The sequence below is a fragment of the Cherax quadricarinatus genome, chromosome 6 (genome assembly GCF_038502225.1).
Source record: "Cherax quadricarinatus isolate ZL_2023a chromosome 6, ASM3850222v1, whole genome shotgun sequence".
NCBI classification, from domain to species: domain Eukaryota; kingdom Metazoa; phylum Arthropoda; class Malacostraca; order Decapoda; family Parastacidae; genus Cherax; species Cherax quadricarinatus.
Genome location: NC_091297.1, coordinates 15414820 through 15430234, shown reverse-complemented (window position 1 = coordinate 15430234; position 15415 = coordinate 15414820). Strand labels below are relative to the sequence as shown.

The window sequence follows — 15415 nt, the reverse complement described above, 5'->3', positions numbered from 1 at the left end:
TAAATACAATGGTACCCCAAGTTTCAAACTTTCTTCGTTCCAGAAGACTGTTTGAATGCCGTTACTGAATGAATTTTTTCCCATGAGGAATAATGTAAATTAGATTAGTCTGTTTCAGACCCCCAAAAATACACTTACAAAAGCACTTACAAAAGTCTTTCTTCTTTCAACGTACCAGCCATATCCCACCGAGGCGGGGTGGCCCAAAAGAAAAAAACTAAAGTTTCTCCTTTTAAATTTAGTAATATATACAGGACAAGGAGTTACTAGCCCCTTGCTCCCGGCATTTTAGTCGCCTCTTATGACACGCATGGCTTACAGAGGAAGAATTCTGTTCCACTTCCCCATGGAGATAAGAGGAAATAAACAAGAACAAAAATTAGAAAGAAAATAGAAGAAAACCCAGAGGGGTGTGTATATGTATGCTTGTACATGTATGTGTAGTGTGACCTAAGTGTAAGTAGAAGTAGCAAGACGTACCTGTAATCTTGCATATTTATGAGACAGACAAAAGACACCAGCAATCCTACCATCATGTAAAACAATTACAGGCTTTCGTTTTACACTCACTTGGCAGGACGGTAGTACCTCCCTGGGCAGTTGCTGTCTACCAACCTACTACCTACACTTACAAAAATACCCTTACATAATTGGTTTAGTTTGGAGCAGTTCGAAAATCGGGGTACCACTGTAATTGTAAATATTCATTGGCACTTAGCACTGGTAGGCTAAGGTTAACTAACTGGTGGAATCAGATGATTTATGGGTAGTATCAGTAGGCTGATTCACCTGTTTACCATAAAAACCATCCTGAGGTAATATTTTTTACTCACCTCAAACATTTCTGATATTAACCCTTTTGGGTTCCATGCCGTAGTACAATGGTTTTGAGCTCAACATCCATGATAAGCTCAGCTCAGTGAGATAAGCTATGAGCAGTGCATTTTGACCTAGATCTGAGAGAAAGGGTCTATGTGGTGAGTTTTCACCATATCAAAAAAATCCTGCCCCATGCAGTGCATGATAAAAAAAAAAAAACTGTGATCGTGTGCATGCTTTAAAATAGTGACTTTGTGGTGTATTTTTGGATGATTTTTATGGTTTTATTTTCAGTTTCTTGATACATTTGATAGAAAGGAAGATATATTACAGAAATAGAGTTGATTTTGATTGGCTTGAGGATTGGAAGCAGCTTGAAATTGAGCTCAAAGTAGCAGAAATCTTGAATTTTAGTCAACATTCCAGAGGACATTAACCCTTTCAGGGTCCAGAGGTCAAATCTCAGAGTGACAGCCAGAGTCCAAAAATTAAAAAAAAAAAAAAAAATTGTTATTTTTTTCTTATGAAATGGTAGAAAATCTTTTTCTGAAGGTAATGAAACAAAAAGTACGAAATTTGATGGAAAATTGATGAAATTATGCTCTGGCGAATTTTGCTGCATCAGTGATATTTATGCAGTGGCGATTTTGCCAACTTTGACTCCCATTTTAGACCAATTACATTACTCCAGTCGACCAAATTCTTAGCTATTTCGCTAGTATTACTTCTATTTTATCGATTGAGCACAAGAAATTGCCCAGTCAACTGTTTCAACTATCCAATAAAGTGATCGGAAATTGGTAATTTTGCCAGTTTAACACAGTTCAAAATATTCCAATTTCAAAATAGGGTCCAGAATAAACAATGCAGGCATTCCTGGCACTAAACTAACATTTCCTCTGTTTATTAATTACATTTTCAGGCTTTACAAATGAATTCCATTTTGATTTTTTATTCTCATAATGAATTTTTATTCACACCAAAAAATAGAAGATTTACTGTCATGCAATATTATAATAATTGTATAAATAATATCAGCACATATGTAAATGTATATTAGATCCATCAGCTGGTGTATTAGACGCTTGATGTCATTTGTTTACTCTTGAACATCGGCAAAAATTTAACATTTCTGCTACTGTGAGCTCAGTTTCAAACCATTTTCAGTGCTAAAACCAATCAAAATCATCTTTATTTCTGTAAAATATCTTCCATTCTATGAAATGAGACCAAGAAATCATGAATGTACCTGTAAAAAACATATGAAAAGCACTGCAAAGTCGCTATTTTAATCCAAAATTACGATTGCAGTTTTTTCCTCATTATGCACTGTGTGCTGCAGTATTTGTTTTATGTGGTGCACACTTACCACACAGATGTATTCTCGCATACTAGGCCCAAATTTACCACTCATAGCTTATTTGTGAGCTGAGCTCAAGCCATAGTTCTACGGCTTGGACCCTGGCTTCAAAGCCGTAGAACTATGGGATGGACCGTCAAAGGATTAATCACATCGCTCTTCTCGATTTGTCTAGTACGTGCCCAACTGGGAGATCTAATACGTGTTCACTACTGCACTAACGTGATTTATATAATTGCTATTACAATATTCATTAGTTACCTGCATAACAGTAAATCTTCAACATGTTAAATATTAAAATCAATAAACTTAAAAGCATAATCATATATGAAATACGTATTTTTAAATCACATGAAAAAGCCATCTCAAATCAATATTCAGTCCTAGCCATAGACACACCCACTTGCATGAATTGAGGCAGTGAGTAGGACAAGAACAGGGCCAGTCATGACAAGAAACAGCTACACACAATGAGAAAGAGATGATTGATTGGGATTTAGCAGATCTGGAATAATCTTCTGAGTACTGGAGAGTGAGATCAATGCATAATGTGTTTTTTTTGTAACTAATTGTGTTAGTGTGTTTTTTTAGCGCTGTTTCACATAACTTTAGTATGTTTCCTGTGCTGTTCCACACAGATTTATCGTGTTTTTAGTTCTGTTTCATGTAAATTTAGTGCCCTCATATATGCTGTAAGTGGTATATTTTGGCATAGACTGAAGAGAATGGGTCTGTGTGGCAAATGCATGATATGATGAAATTCATGCCCCACTTGGTGCATGATGGGAAAAGCAGACCTCTGACCTTGTGGTTGATTTAATATAGCAACTTTGGGGTGTTTTCTGTGATGGTGGTATTAATTGACAGAATGGAAGACACACTAGTGAATTAGAAATCAAATATTTCAGAAGTAGCTGAGATATTTAATTTTTGACGATTTTCCTGAAGATGGGTGAGGCCCCACTATCCCACCTTTTCCTTTGGTTTGTTTCATGGGTTCTTACTAGATCTGTTTCAGTTGTTGGGATGCTGTCAACCATGACCAGTCATTCCTGAGACTATTTAATTATCTAAGAAATAGGGTAAAACTTTGTTTTTGGTGTGTTGAATTCAGAATGGATAGCCTGGGGATGTGATTAATGAACGAAGGAAATGTTGCTTTAGTGGCTGGAATGCCTACAGTGTTTATTTTGGACTCTCTTTTTATCTCTTTGACTGTTTTGGTCATAGATATACGTCTTACGCACTACTGTTTCGGACGTATTAATACGCGTAAGTTCTAGCAGCTTCAAATCAAGCAGGAGAAAACTGGTAGGCCCACATGTGAGAGAATGGGTCTGTGTGGTCAGTGTGCACCACATAAAAAAAATCCTGCAGCACGCAGTGCATATTGAGGAAAAAAAAATTGACCATTTTTTTGGATTAAAACGCCGACTTCGAGGTGTATTTTCGTATAGTATTTATCGTTGTATTCTCGTTTTCATGGTCTCACATGATAAAATGGAAAACACATTACAGAAATAGAGATGATTTTGATTAGTTTCACGATGAAAATGACCTTGAAATTGAGCTCAAAGTAGCAGAAATGTTCGATTTTTACCAATGTTCAGGAGTCGGCAAATCACACCACACATCCGATACACGTCAACTGGAGAGTCTGATATTTTTTCACTAGTGCACTGATATTATGTATTTATATCATTTTTACACTAATGCATTAGTCTGCATAACAGTAAATTTTGTATTTTTTGTATGAATAAAAAATCAAAATAGAAAGCAATAGTAATATAAGAGACGTGACTAATGAACAGAGGATATGTTATTTTAGTGCCAAGAATGTCTACATTGTTTATTCTGGACCCTATTTTGAAATTGGCATCTTTTTTAATTTGTGTGGAATTGGCCAAATTGCTAATTTCTGACCACTTTATTGGGTAGTTCAAATTGGTAAATGGGCGATTTCTTTTACTCAACTGATAGGAAAAATGGAGTTCTAAAGAAATTGCTATGAGTTTGGTCAACTGGAACAACGGAATTGGCCAAAAACAGGGCTCCAAGTCAGCAAAATTGCCGATGCGTATATGTCGCCCCCAATTTTTTTTTTTTCCCCAAAAATTTTGCAACATAGAATGACAGTTTCAGAAAGGGGCTTGCGACAGTCAAAGGGTTAAACTGAAATTTTAAATTTGTGTAAATTTGGCCAAATTACTGAAGTCTTTGCAGTTTATAGGGTACTTCTGGTAGTTGAATGGGCAGTTTCTTGTGCTCAGTAGAACAGACAGTGTATTAGTGAAATAATTCAGAATTTGATTGAATTAAGCAATGGAATTGGCTTAAAATATGACTCAAAGTGGGAAAAGCAGCTGATGCTTAAATTGCACCCAGACCCCGAACTTTGCAACTGTGTAATTCTGTAAGTTTTCCATAAATTTTGTATTTTTGGTGTTATTTCCTTCAGAAGAAGATTCTCTAGCATCTGACATTGTCAGCGCTTTTAATTTCGGGGCTTCCAGAAGTGAAAGGGTTAGGTGTGCTACTATGAAAATAGCTCTGCCTCACAAGGTGAGGTGTAAAGGTAGATCTTACAATTGCCACTTCTACGTAAATAGCAGTAAAAAGGGACCTGGGTGTTTGTTGATTGTTGCAGGTCGCATCCTGAGAGGTGGTAGTATACCTTGGATAGGATTTTGTTTTGAAATAAGGCAAAATAGAATGACAGCTCTCTGCTGTATAGCCCTTGTGGCTTAGCGCTTCTTTTTGATTATAATAATAATCTCCCTGGAAGTTTATCCTTGTATAAACAAAATACTAAATATTTTAGCAATTAGAATTTATTAGCCATTTCAAGGACTGTTTCAGAAGTCTTTAACAATGACGTGGCTAAAATTCTTGGGAAACAAATGGAGCTCCAGGAGTGACCAAGCAATTTCATGGAGCCTTTATGTTAAAAATAAATTAGATATATAATTAATATTGATTGTGCTTGTCCCTTCAGTTTTTTCAATTATTATTTTTATTTGTGTAGAAGCATAACTTATTAATTTTGTTCTTTCTTCCTCCAGGAGACTTTGGTGGATCTACAGGTAGAAGCAATGCAAACCAGGTTGACCTTAACCGCAACTTTCCTGATCAGTTCTTTTTATCTAAGGTAATTTTTTAACTACACCAGCCATTTCTTACTAAGGTCAGGTGACCCAGAAAATGAAAACATTCACCATCATTCATTCAGTAGCTGTCTTGTCAAAAGTGCACAGACATCACAAGTCAAAAAATCAATTGAGCCTTTGAACTGCAACATCCAGCCCCCACCCCCTTCCTTCAGAGAGCAGGCACTATACTTTTCCTCTCTCAGACTCAAGTCTAGCTGACCATTTTACCCTGAATGAAGGTCCAGACCCCTGATCTAAGAATTGTTCTCAGGATTTAAGGATTTCAAAAAAAAAAAAAAAAAAAATTCATGTGAAATGATAATCTTTTTCCAAAGGTAACGAAACCAAAAATATGAGATTTGATAGAAAACTTCCTGAATTGCACTCTCGCAGAGTAATCGCTCTCTACGATATTTGCGCATCAGCGATTTCGCCTACTTTGAGTCCTATTTTAAACCATTTCCAGTGTTCCAGTCAACCAAACTTGTAGCTATTTCGCTAATACTCTTTCCATACTATTGAGTACAAGAAACCTCCCATTTGTCTCTTTCAGCTACCCATTAAAGTGATTAGCTATGTGCCCAGGCCTCTCCTATATTACACTTGCTTTCTATTTTGAATTTTTATTCACACAAGAGGTAAAAGATTTACTGGTATACAGACTTCTGCATTTTTGTAATAATTGTAAAAATAGTGTTGGCTCATTTGTGAATGCATATTAGACTGACCAGTTGAATGTGTATTGGAAGAGTGATGTAATTTGTGTCCTCTGGAATATCAGCAAAAATCAAACATTTCCATTACTTGTGCTCAATTTCAAACTACTTTGTCTTGAAACCAATCAAAATCATCTTTATTTCTGTAATATGTCACCCATTCTGTCAAATGATACCAAGAAATTGAGAATAAACCATAAAAACCATCTGAAAATACACCACAAATTTGCTGTTTTAAAGCAAATACTTGTATATGGTCAGTTTTTTTTTTTTCATCATGCACTGCCTTGGGCAGGATTTTTTTTATATGGTGCACACTTACCACAGAGACCCATTCTCTCATATCTAGGCCCAAATTTACCACTCACTGCTTATCTGAGTGAGTTGAGCTCATCATGTAGTACTACGGCACAGACCCTGTGCTCAAACCCCTAGTATTATGGCACGGACCTTAACCCTTTGACTGTTTCAGGCCCCTTTCTGAAACTGTCATTCTGTGTCGATAAATTTTTGAAAAAAAAAAAAAAAAATTATTTTTTCTTATGAAATGATAGAGAATCTTTTCCCGATGGTAATGACACCAAAAGTTCGAAATTTGGTCGAAAACTCATGTAATTACGCTCCCGCGAAGTTAGCAGTCTCGGCGACATATGCGTTTCGGCGATTTCGCCGACTTTGAGCCTTATTTTCAGCCAATTCCGTTGTTCCAGTTGACCAAACTCATAGCTATTTCTTTAGAACTCCATTTTATCTATCAGCTGAGTACAAGAAACCTCCCATTTACCAATTTGGACTACCCAATATGGTGGTCAGAAATTGGCAATTTGGCCAATTTCATGCAAACTAAAAAAGATGCCAATTTCAAAATAGGGTCCAGAATAAACAAGGTAGACATTCTTGGCACTAAAATAACATATCCTTTGTTCATTAGTCACATCTCGGGGCCTCTCTTATATTATTGCTTTCTATTTTGATTTTTTATTCATACAAAAAAATACAAAATTTACTGTTATGCAGACTACTGCATTACTGTAAAAATGGTATAAATAATATCAGTGCACTAGTGAAAGAATATTAGACTCCCCAGTTGACGTGTATTGGACGTGTGGTGTGATTTGTTTACTCCTGAACATTGGTAAAAATCGAACATTTCCGCTACTTTGAGCTCAGTTTCAAGGTCGTTTTCATCGTCAAAGTAATGAAAATCATCTCTGTTTTTGTAATATGTTTTCCATTTTATCACCTAAGACCATGAAAACGCAAATACATCGATAAATACTATACGAAAATACACCTCAAAGTCGGCGTTTTAATCCAAAAAAACGATCAGAGTTTTTTTTTTCTCATTACGCACTGTGTGTTGCAGGATTTTTTTTATGTGGTGCACGCTGACCACACAGACCCATTCTCTCACATGTGGGCCTACCAGCTTTCTTCTGCTTGATTTGAAGCCGCTAGAATTATTGAGTATATATACGTCAGAAACAGTGGCGCGTAAGACGTATTTATACGGCGTAAACAGTCAAAGGGTTAAAGTGGTTAATATTACCTTACTCACACTCAGACAGGATGTCAAATCCTTAAAACCACTTGTTTCTACTTTGATCTAACATGCTCATCCATACTTGCTGGATACTCACACCCCTACCATTTAAAACTTCCTTCACAACCTTTCCTCCAGCCATCTCTGGGATGACTCCTACCTCCTAATTTCCATCCTGAATTTATACACTATAATGGTCATCCTATTCTGCTCTCACCTCTGCAAATACCCAAACCACCTTAGCAACTCTTACTCTGAATTATACGTTTGGTGACCCCACACCATCATCTAATTAGTATGTTAATAGTTCTTTGTGTAATATTCTCACTATTCATTACTCTCAGACATGACATGTAAAAAAAAAAGATGGAGACACTGCTGATACCTATCTTTCCACAGATGCGTCAATGCTCCATCTACCTTTTTTTCCCCCTTCATCCATTTTATTGTTCGCCTCATCTTTCATAGACCCATCTGCCAGCACATTTGCTCCCAGATACTTAGACACTGAATTCTCACAAAATGCACCAGTTACCTTCGTGAAATTGAAGAGGAAACAAAAGTTTTTCTTCTTTTTACATTTAATGATTTATACAGGAGAAGGGGTTAATAGCCCCGTGCTTCTGGCATTTGAGTCACCACTTACGACACGCATGACTTGTGGACGAAGAATTTTTCTCCACTTCTCTATGGAGATGAAATTAGATACGAAATATTATGTCTCAGAAATACATCTGATTATTATGTGGGTGTCGACATGACTCACAAAATCGTAATGACACGATTGCTAACGCGACGGTCTGGAGTTTTGAGACTCTCTGATCGCGGGTTCTATCCCCGCCCGTGGTATGTGGGTGTCTTTCGGCAGAATAAGTTATGAATTCCATACAGTCAGCTTGGAACAGTTTTGAGGAACTCATTGCCATTGGAAGTGAGGGACCTGCTGTTCTAAGAAATAATAATGAATTTATAATGTAAGATTTTAATTTTACAGTCTGTTGTTTTCCTCTTAACTAATAAAAATGAAATGTAAAAGCTTGATTATTTAAAAATAATTTGCACACCATTCTAGTAAAAATAATATTTCTTCAGGTTAGTTTAACACTTTTTTTTGGATAATTTTCTAAAATGTACTGTATTTTTCTTCAGGGTGTTGAAAGACAACCAGAAACTCTAGCTGTTATGAGGTGGGTGAAGCAGCATCCATTTGTCCTGTCTGCTAACCTGCATGGTGGCTCCCTTGTTGCTAACTACCCATGGGATGATAATCCTTTTGGTCAGAATGGTGTATATAGCAAATGTCCAGATGATGAGATCTTCAAGAAATTGGCCAAAGCATATTCATTTGTAAGTTTACCCCCTTCCCTCTCAAGGGAGGTTCCTTGACGATGGTGAGGGGCTCTTGATCTAAGGAATTAGATCTGTATTCTTCTTCCTTGGACCAAACCTGAATGCCTCTCGTTCCCCTAGGCACTGTGTGACCCTTATGGGCTTAGTGCTCTCCCATGAATGTACTAATATACTTGTAAGTTTAATGTATACTGCCTTGCTCAGAAACTATTTTGGTTAATTTTTGCTCTAAATTACCTAAATAAGTACAGGATTTTCTCAGTCATTTCAATCCAGTTGCTTTGTCAGTGAAATCCTTTGGCTATTTTAATTTAGACACACTATCTGATTTTTGTTAAGCTCTTCATCAAGAAAGAAACTCTGGATTATATATCTATATGCAATATGTATCATAAACTCAGCATAGAATTTGAATGAAAAACTGCTTAAAAAATGGTATGGACATTTTTGGGGACTTCTGAAGTGTGTCAGCTAATACATGTAGTATAAAAGAGCGTCATGGAATGTGCTATGAAGGTCTTGAAGAATGGTAAAAAGTTAAATATAAGATGTCTGAGTGAGTATGTGCTCAACCAAATTTATGTAAGCAGGTGTTTGCCTAGCTTTATGTAAGCAGGAACTCTCTTAGCTCTGTGAAAATAGATGTTCACCTGCTTTTTACAAGTGGTCACCGTGCTTTTTACAAGTAGCAGATAGATGTTCATTAGGTTTTACGTAAGTAGGGGCTCAATAAGTTTTATGTAAGTGGGTGCTCATCCAGCTTTATGTAAGTACTGGAAGTACTCAACCAGCTTTATATAAATAGGTTCTTAGTCAGCTTTCTATGAGTAGATGTTACACCAGCTTTCTGTAGGTAGGGTTTCAGCCAGCTTTCGGTAGGTTAGGTGCTCAACCAGCTTTTTATAAGTAGGGAATCAACCAGCTGTAGGTAAGTACAGCCTCTTCTCATTTACCAACATACTCGTTTACCAATATCTTGGAGTTATGATGGGCTCTCTGACGAGTTGGTATTGTATGCCGGATGAGAACCTGGGTCATGGAAACGGGCAGTACAGTGTCTCAGTCTCCTTCCTACAGCCACTCAGTACACTAGCTTTCACAGTCTCCAAGACTACATTTTTTTTTTTTTTCAACAAGTCGGCCGTCTCCCACCAAGGCAGGGTGACCCAAAAAAGAAAGAAAATCTCCAAAAAGAAAATGCTTTCATCATCATTCAACACTTTCACCACACTCACGCATAATCACTGTTTTTGCAGAGGTGCTCAGAATACAACAGTTTAGAAGTATATACGTATAAAGATACACAACATATCCCTCCAAACTGCCAATATCCCAAACCCCTCCTTTAAAGTGCAGGCATTGTACTTCCCATTTCCAGGACTCAAGTCCGACTATATGAAAATAACTGGTTTCCCTGAATCCCTTCACTAAATATTATCCTGCTCACTCTCCAACAGATCGTCAGGTCCCAAGTACCATTCGTCTCCATTCACTCCTATCTAACACGCTCACGCACGCTTGCTGGAAGTCCAAGCCCCTCACCCACAAAACCTCCTTTACCCCCTCTTTCCAGCCCTTTCGAGGACGACCCCTACCCCTCTTTCCTTCCCCTATAGATTTATATGCTTTCCATGTCATTCTACTTTGATCCATTCTCTCTAAATGACCAAACCACCTCAACAACCCCTCTTCTGCCCTCTGACTAATGCTTTTATTAACTCCACACCTTCTCCTAATTTCCACACTCCGAATTTTCTGCATAATATTTACACCACACATTGCCCTTAGACAGGACATCTCCACTGCCTCCAACCGTCTCCTCGCTGCTGCATTTACCACCCAAGCTTCACATCCATATAAGAGTGTTGGTACTACTATACTTTCATACATTCCCTTCTTTGCCTCCATAGATAACGTTTTTTGACTCCACATATACCTCAACGCACCACTCACCTTTTTTCCCTCATCAATTCTATGATTAACCTCATCCTTCATAAATCCATCCGCCGACACGTCAACTCCCAAGTATCTGAAAACATTCACTTCTTCCATACTCCTCCTCCCCAATTTGATATCCAATTTTTCTTTATCTAAATCATTTGATACCCTCATCACCTTACTCTTTTCTATGTTCACTTTCAACTTTCTACCTTTACACACATTCTCATCTCATCCACTAACCTTCGCAATTTTTCTTTAGAATCTCCCATAAGCACAGTATCATCAGCAAAAAGTAACTGTGTCAATTCCCATTTTGAATTTGATTCCCCATAATTTAATCCCACCCCTCTCCCGAACACCCTAGCATTTACTTCTTTTACAACCCCATCTATAAATATATTAAACAACCATGGTGACATTACATATCCCTGTCTAAGACTTACTTTTACCGGGAAGTATTCTCCCTCTCTTCTACACACCCTAACCTGAGCCTCACTATCCTCATAAAAGCTCTTTACAGCATTTAGTAACTTACCACCTATTCCATAAACTTGCAACATCTGCCACATTGCTCCTCTATCCACTCTATCATATGCCTTTTCTAAATCCATAAATGCAATAAAAACTTCCCTACCTTTATCTAAATACTGTTCACATATATGCTTCAATGTAAACACTTGATCTACACATCCCCTACCCACTCTGAAGCCTCCTTGCTCGTCCGCAATTCTACATTCTGTCTTACCTCTAATTCTTTCAATTATAACCCTACCGTATACTTTTCCTGGTATACTCAGTAAACTTATTCCTCTATAATTTTTACAATCTCTTTTGTCCCCTTTCCCTTTATATAATGGGACTATACATGCTCTCTGCCAATCCCTAGGTACCTTCCCCTCTTTCATACATTTATTAAACAAAAGTACCAACCACTCCAACACTATATCCCCCCCTGCTTTTAACATTTCTGTCATGATCCCATCAGTTCCTGCTGCTTTACCCCCTTTCATTCTACGTAATGCCTCACGTACCTCCACCACACTTACATTCTGCTCTTCTTCACTCCTAAAAGATGGTATACCTCCCTGGCCAGTGCATGAAATTACCGCCTCCCTTTCTTCCTTAACATTTAAAAGTTCCTCAAAATATTCTCGCCATCTACCTAATACCTCCCTCTCCCCATCTACTAACTCCCCTACTATGTTTTTAACTGACAAATGAATTACTTTCCCTAGGCTTTCTTAACTTGTTTAACTCACTCCAAAATTTTTTCTTATTTTCATTAAAATTTCTTGACAGTGCCTCTCCCACTCTTTCATCTGCTCTCCTTTTGCACTCTCTCACCACTCTCTTCACCTTTCTTTTACTCTCCATATACTCTGCTCTTCTTATAACACTTCTGCTTTGTAAAAACCTCTCGTAAGCTACCTTTTTCTCTTTTATCACACCCTTTACTTCATCATTCCACCAATCACTCCTCTTTCCTCCTGCCCCCACCCTCCTATAACCCCAAACTTTTGCCCCACATTCTAATCATATGCCTTTTCTAAATCCATAAATGCAATAAAAACTTCCCTACCTTTATCTAAAATATTTGTACAAATTTATACTTTATTGTGCACCCCATAATACAAGATAGTTAGAAGTGCAGCAGCACTTGGAAGAGGAAAATGGAAGATGTACAAAAGAAGTTTATTGTAAAGGGGTTAGTGTTGTATCTTAGCATCAAGCAATCTTCAAGACCACATACAGTGGACCCTCTGTTTTCATTGATCTCTGTTTTCGTCGATTTCAGTTTTCGCCGACTGTTTTCATCAAAATATTACCTCCATTTTTGTTGCTTTCCTCGGTTTTCGTTGTTGGTCTGGTATGTGTCTGAGTGCCCTGTGTGCGCACAAAGCCTCCCCCACACACATTCTGAGGCAGTGTTGTGTTGTTGCTTGGTGAGTGAACATTATCCTGCGAGGTCATACGAAACATTTCTTAATAATCCATTGTTTTTGGCACTTGTTTATTGTGTTTAACTGCTAAATAAGCCACCATGGGCCCAAAGAATGCTCCTATTGCCAGTCCTTTGGTAAAGAAAGTGAGGAACACTGCAGAATTAAAGAAATCATTGAAAAATACATTAGTGGCGTACGTGTGGCCGACCTCCCCAGGATGTATGGGAAGCCCCCATCAACCATCAGTTCCATTGTGGCGAATAAAAAAGAAATCAAGGAAGCTGGTGTTGCGAAAGGGGTAAATGTGATAACGAAACAGAGATCACAGACCATTGAAGATGTGGAGAAATTGTTGTTGGTGTGGATCAACGAAAAACAGCTAATGTTAGATAGTATAGTGCAGTCAATAATTTGCGAAAAGGCAAGGCAGTTGCATGATGATCTCATAAAGAAAATGCCTGGAACCAGTGCTAATGTTAGTGAATTTAAAGCCAGCAAAGGCTGGTTCAAAAAATTCAAGAGGTGAAGTGGCATACACAGTGTTGTAAGACATGGTGAAGCTGCAAGTTCAGACAAACATGCAGCTGAAAAATTTGTACAGGAATTCAAAGACTATGTAGAGGCTAAAAAAATTTGTCCCCCAACAAATGTTCAATTGTGATGAAACGGGCCTCTTTTGGAAGAAAATGTCAATGTGGACCTACATCACGCAGGAGGAAAAGGCACTGCCAGGACACACACCTATGAAAGACAGGCTAACTCTCTTGTTCTGTGGTAATGCTAGTGGGGATTTCAAAGTGAAGCTTTTACTGGTGTATCACTCTGAAAATCCCAGTGTGTTCAAGAAAAATCATGTCATCAAGAGTAAATTTGTGTGTGATGTGGAAGGAGCAGTAAGGAATGGGTCATGAGGGAAATTTTCCTGGAATGGTTCAATGAAGTGTTTTGCCTTAGTGTGAAGAAATACCTCCTGGATAATAAATTGCCACTCCAGTGCCTCCTGTTAATGGACAATGCTCCTCCTCATCCTCCAGACTTGGAAGACCAGTTGTCTAAGGAATTCAGTTTTGTAACAGTGAAGTTCTTGCCTCCTGACACCACTCCTCTCATCCAGCCCATGGACCAACAAATCATTGCAAACTTCAAAAAACTGTACACCAAAGCAATATTTCAAAGGTGCTTTGATGTGACCTCAGACACTAAATTGACCCTCAGAGAGTTCTGGAGGGATCACTTCAATATCTTCCATTGCATAAGCCTTATAGATAAGGCTTGGCTAGGAGTGACTTCCAGGACGTTGAACTTTGCTTGGAGAAAATTGTGGCCAGATAGTGTCCAAGAGAAGGATTTTGAAGGGTTTGGGGCTGACCCTGTCGACCCTCTGCCTGTTGTGGAAAGTATTGTGGCATTGGGGAATTTCATGGGGTTGGGTGTGAGTGGCGAGGATGTGGAAGAGTTGGTGGAGGACCACAATGAAGAGCTAACCACTGAAGAGCTGCAACACCTTCATCTGCAACAGCAACAGAGCACATCTGAGGAAATTGCTTCACAAGAGGAGGAAGAAAGATGGAAGAAGGTGCCTTCTTCAGAGATTAGGAAGATTTGTGCAATGTGGAGTAGGGTGCAAGCATTTGTGGAGGAACATCACCCCGAGAAAGCTGTTGCAACCCATGCCAGTGACTTTTACAATGGCAATGCCACATCCCATTTTAGGGAAATTTTAAAGAGACACCAGAAACAGAGCTCTCTGGACCAATTTTTTTGTGCGACAGGGGTCCAATGACTCTCTGGCTGGTCCTAGTGGCAGTAAAAGACAAAGAAGGGAAATGACCCCAGAGAGGGACTTGGTACTAAAGTCCTTATGGATGGGGATTACCCTACCAAAGAATAACCTCTCTTCCCTCTCTCCTCCTTCCTGTCTTCCATACACCAAGAGTCTTCAGTAAAGGTAAGTGTCATGTTGAATGTTCATTCTTTTCTGCATGTATATCTGTATTTAAGCTAAAAAAAAAATTTTTCTGTTAATACTTTGGGTGTCTGGAATGGATTAATTGGATTTACATTATTTCTTATGGTGAAAATAGTTTCAGTTTTCGTTGATTTCGGTTTTCGCCAGTCTCCCTGGAATGAATTAATGATGAAAACTGAGGGTCACCTGTATTTTGTCTATAAATTTGTACTTTGTGCACCCTGTAGTACAAGATAGAAGTGCAGCAGCTTTTGGAAGAGGAAAAACAAGAGGGAAATGGAAGAAATACAAAAGAAGTTTACAGCAGAGGGGTTAGCTGGTGTGTTCATGTCTGTGTTTACATTCTCTGTCTCTCTCATGGCAGCTTAAGAAATGATTAAACTCGGTGAACGAGGTATGTCGATGGTAATGATAATCATAACAATTAATAATAATAATAATTGCTCTGGAGCACTTTAAATGTCATACATACATTGGTAGCTGACATTTTAAGTGCTCCAGAGCGATTATTATTATTATTAATTCGTTATTATTAATTATTATGATTATTACCATCGACATACCTTGGTCACTGAGTTTAATCATTTCTTAAGCTGCCACAAGAGATGCAGAAAATGTAAACACC

The 15415-nt window shown here is 38.1% G+C and overlaps 1 protein-coding gene across 6 annotated transcripts in view; it reads left to right on the top strand.

Moving 5' to 3' along the window:
* The window catches only part of LOC128694145 (carboxypeptidase D), a 346813-nt gene that overhangs the window by 106090 nt on the left and 225308 nt on the right, over window positions 1-15415 (top strand). For all 6 annotated transcript variants that reach the window (XM_070080625.1, XM_070080611.1, XM_070080597.1 and 3 more), the window contains 2 exons: window positions 5242-5327; window positions 8737-8934. In XM_070080625.1, coding sequence (XP_069936726.1) covers window positions 5242-5327; window positions 8737-8934 — 284 coding nt within the window. The remainder of the gene's footprint in view (window positions 1-5241; window positions 5328-8736; window positions 8935-15415) is intronic.